General features: G+C 39.8%; 1 protein-coding gene across 1 annotated transcript; it reads right to left on the minus strand.

Annotated features, from left to right (window-relative positions):
• Positions 1-300: 300 nt before the first annotated feature.
• On the minus strand, positions 301-2933 carry LOC149068224 (uncharacterized). Its single transcript, XM_089251616.1, has 2 exons — positions 2539-2933; positions 301-1248 (listed from the first exon to the last, which is right to left on the minus strand). The coding sequence occupies exons 1-2, from the start codon at positions 2893-2895 to the stop codon at positions 796-798; spliced, it is 810 nt and encodes a 269-aa protein (XP_089107742.1). The 5' UTR covers positions 2896-2933; the 3' UTR covers positions 301-795.

Consider the following 2933-nt stretch of genomic DNA (forward strand, 5'->3'; position numbering starts at 1 on the left):
ACTGTCACAGCTGTATTTATAATCCCGAAGTCAATAATTAAAAGCTTTCATTTCTTAAATAAATCGCAAATTATACACAGTTGATGCTTGTTTTAACAAACCCATAGTGATGTGAAAAATAGTTCACAAGTTCCAGACATTAACGGCCGTATTCACCAACACAGTTTCAACTGCAATCGCAGGTGAAAGGATTGAAGATCGAAATGGATTGGTTAAATTAAGGATTTTAACCAATCCGTGTCGACCGCTGATCGTTTAACCTGTGATTGCAGTTGAAACTGTGTTGGTAAATACGGCTGTTAAAGGTGTGTATTGTTTGGAACCAGAAAATTAATTCATAAAATCAAATGTTGACTGCATTGCACGTAGTAGAGATAACGCTGAAATACAAAGTAATTCCAAATTCAATCTACATGTGTTTATTAAAAGAGATTTACAGAAACAAAAATATATAAATTGAAACAACGGAGTTGACAGAAAAATGGATGGCTTTTTGACCAAGCCCAATATAAAGGAAAAATATTTTTCAAACATTGCTTTGCATCTATGAACAATTTCATATTCTTTGGAATGTTAAACATAAAGATTACTGCACCACAAAATTAAAAGAGACGTTCTTCTCACAAATACATTGTCAGTTGGAAGTAGTAGGTATTTTGGAAGAAGGCATGGAAGACAAAAAACTGAAGGCAAAAATCAAAGGGTTAAAAGATGTGTAGCAATATTCATGGAAAAACATATATATATGAATAACAAATGAAATTGTAGTTTACAGAGAGATAGATGACTTTTTACTCAGCATGTAGTCACGGATGATGCTAAATCATCGATATCCTCACATGGATAATTTGAATCTGAGGAATAGAAAGGTGATGCACCAAGTATCTCATGCTCACGTTCATCCACACAGTCCAAACAGCGCAATTTCATACGTGTTATAGAGTTTTGTATCTGTTGCTGGAGCATGGTGGCTTCTCTTTGTGGCAGACAGCGAAGTTCAGCTGCCACATGCTTGCCGAATGCTTCATACGGCTTGTCCTCAGCTGCATTATTTGCTATGCTTTCCAGCTGTTCAATAGCCTCTGAAATTTCAGAACGTTGACGTTTTTTACCCTTCCTCATAGGAGTTGGAGGTATGAGTGTCAACTCTGACTCATCGAGGTCCCCTCCGTCCTGGTTTGTGAAATCCACAACGCTGCTGTTGCAGACATCACCAGCAAATGGTTGCTGGCTGCTACATGGAAGAACCTACAAAGAAATAGCAAAGAATTTATATAAATATGAAATAAGGGAAAGGCATACTGCTTTTAACCAGTCAACTCCCCAATTAATTTCTCCGAGCATTACCCGCAGTGCCCACTTTTTTTTGAAGATGAGAGTGCTTTTTCCCTTTTCTTGGAAATTGGAAATATTAAAATATTTTTTTATAGCTTGAATGTGTCGATACATAATATGACAGCCCAAAAGTGGGGGGGGGGGGCATAATGTCCCGTGACTAAAAGAAATGCTGTACCATAGTAGTTGAACCTTTGCTAAAAGATATATGAGTAATAAAACACATGCATCTTCGCAAGGGAATCGAAAAAGAAAAAAAAAAGCAATGGGGATGCAGCTTTGCAAAACATGACAAAGATAATAGTAATAATAATCGCAGACCTTGAAATATAATTATCAACTCCATCTAGTGATGAGATAATAAAGTAGAAGGTTGCTGCGTGTTGGCAAATGCTGTCGTAGGTAACACCATTACGTATATCAGCGACGGCAAATGCCCTCATAACCACTTGACTGGTTAAAGGTTCAGGCGGTTCAGTATATCAGCACTGGAAGAAATGAATGAAAAAGTGAAAAATAACACTGTTTGCTAGAGATTGCTGATCATTTCTATGTATCCAACAAGGGTAAGGCGGACAGGACTAGCCCGGAATGATGATCATTTTTTGAAATTGTAATGCAGCCCATGAAAAGTCTGGCCAAGGGTCCCACCAAAGACCCCAGCCTAGGGGACCTGCTGTAGGATGTGGAGCATGCCCATATCGCACATTGGTAAGAATATCACAACTCAAAACATGTTATTCTTGCCACCAAATCAGAACATAGCTCCCACTGTTTCAAAGGTTGTTATATTCTTGCTGGTGTGCGATATGATGTTTGAATTTTGGGGCACCAAAATGAAATGGGGGGGGGGGGGGAGGAGGGAATGATGGCTCTAGCACGGGACAATTACCATCACCTGTTGATGCTATAAATTCCTACAGAAGGGTCCATAAAAGGTCTGACTTGGGGGCCCTGCTCCAAGATGTGAGGGGAGAGAGGTCATGGTTTCAGTCCGGGAAGATTCTCAGCTGTCCTTAATTTTTAGGGCCCATGAAAATCGCATTCTAGGAAACATGATGCAGGGTATGGACCCCTGGGCTAGAGCCCCACTTGCTCATGCGGAAATCGGGCCCTCGCCCGATGGTGGCCCCATATGTGGCTCAAAAATGAACTACTCTATTTGTATTATATATATTTAAATAAATATATTCACACACTTACCAGATTCGATTGACTTCCTCTAGTCGAGAGAACTTCTTGAAAGAAATGAGCAGAACGGAACCACACCAATTTCGGGTGGTACAGGTCTTCCGTTCCTGCGCCGCTCTTCTTGCTCCTCTCTATTTTTGCCAGCTCCTGTCTGTAGACATCTTTCAACCCTTTTATCTTTGCCTTTAATTTTTTGTCGTCCAGGCCTCCTCCCAAAAGGCCTTCTTCTTCCAACTGACAACGCATTTGAGCAAAGACTGTCTCTTTTAATTTCGTGTTGCAGTAATCTTTATGTTTAACATTCCACAGAATCGGAAATTGTTCATAGACGCAAAGAAATCTCTTTATTTCCTCAGAACTCCACTTCATTTTCGTGATCGAAGATAAAATAAAAAGCACGTGCAGCA

This window comes from Pholcus phalangioides, unplaced genomic scaffold, assembly GCF_987345545.1.
Source record: "Pholcus phalangioides strain wild (caught in Gottingen) unplaced genomic scaffold, Ppha-v1.0 ptg000027l_1, whole genome shotgun sequence".
Classification (NCBI taxonomy): domain Eukaryota; kingdom Metazoa; phylum Arthropoda; class Arachnida; order Araneae; family Pholcidae; genus Pholcus; species Pholcus phalangioides.

Coding starts and splice junctions, on each gene's coding strand:
- LOC149068224 (XM_089251616.1), bottom strand. CDS start 2,895: ATGAAGTGGAGTTCTGAGGAAATAAAGAGATTTCTTTGCGTCTATGAA. Junction 1,249..2,538: donor GAGGAAGTCAATCGAATCTG/GTAAGTGTGTGA, acceptor ATTTCTTTGTAG/GTTCTTCCATGTAGCAGCCA.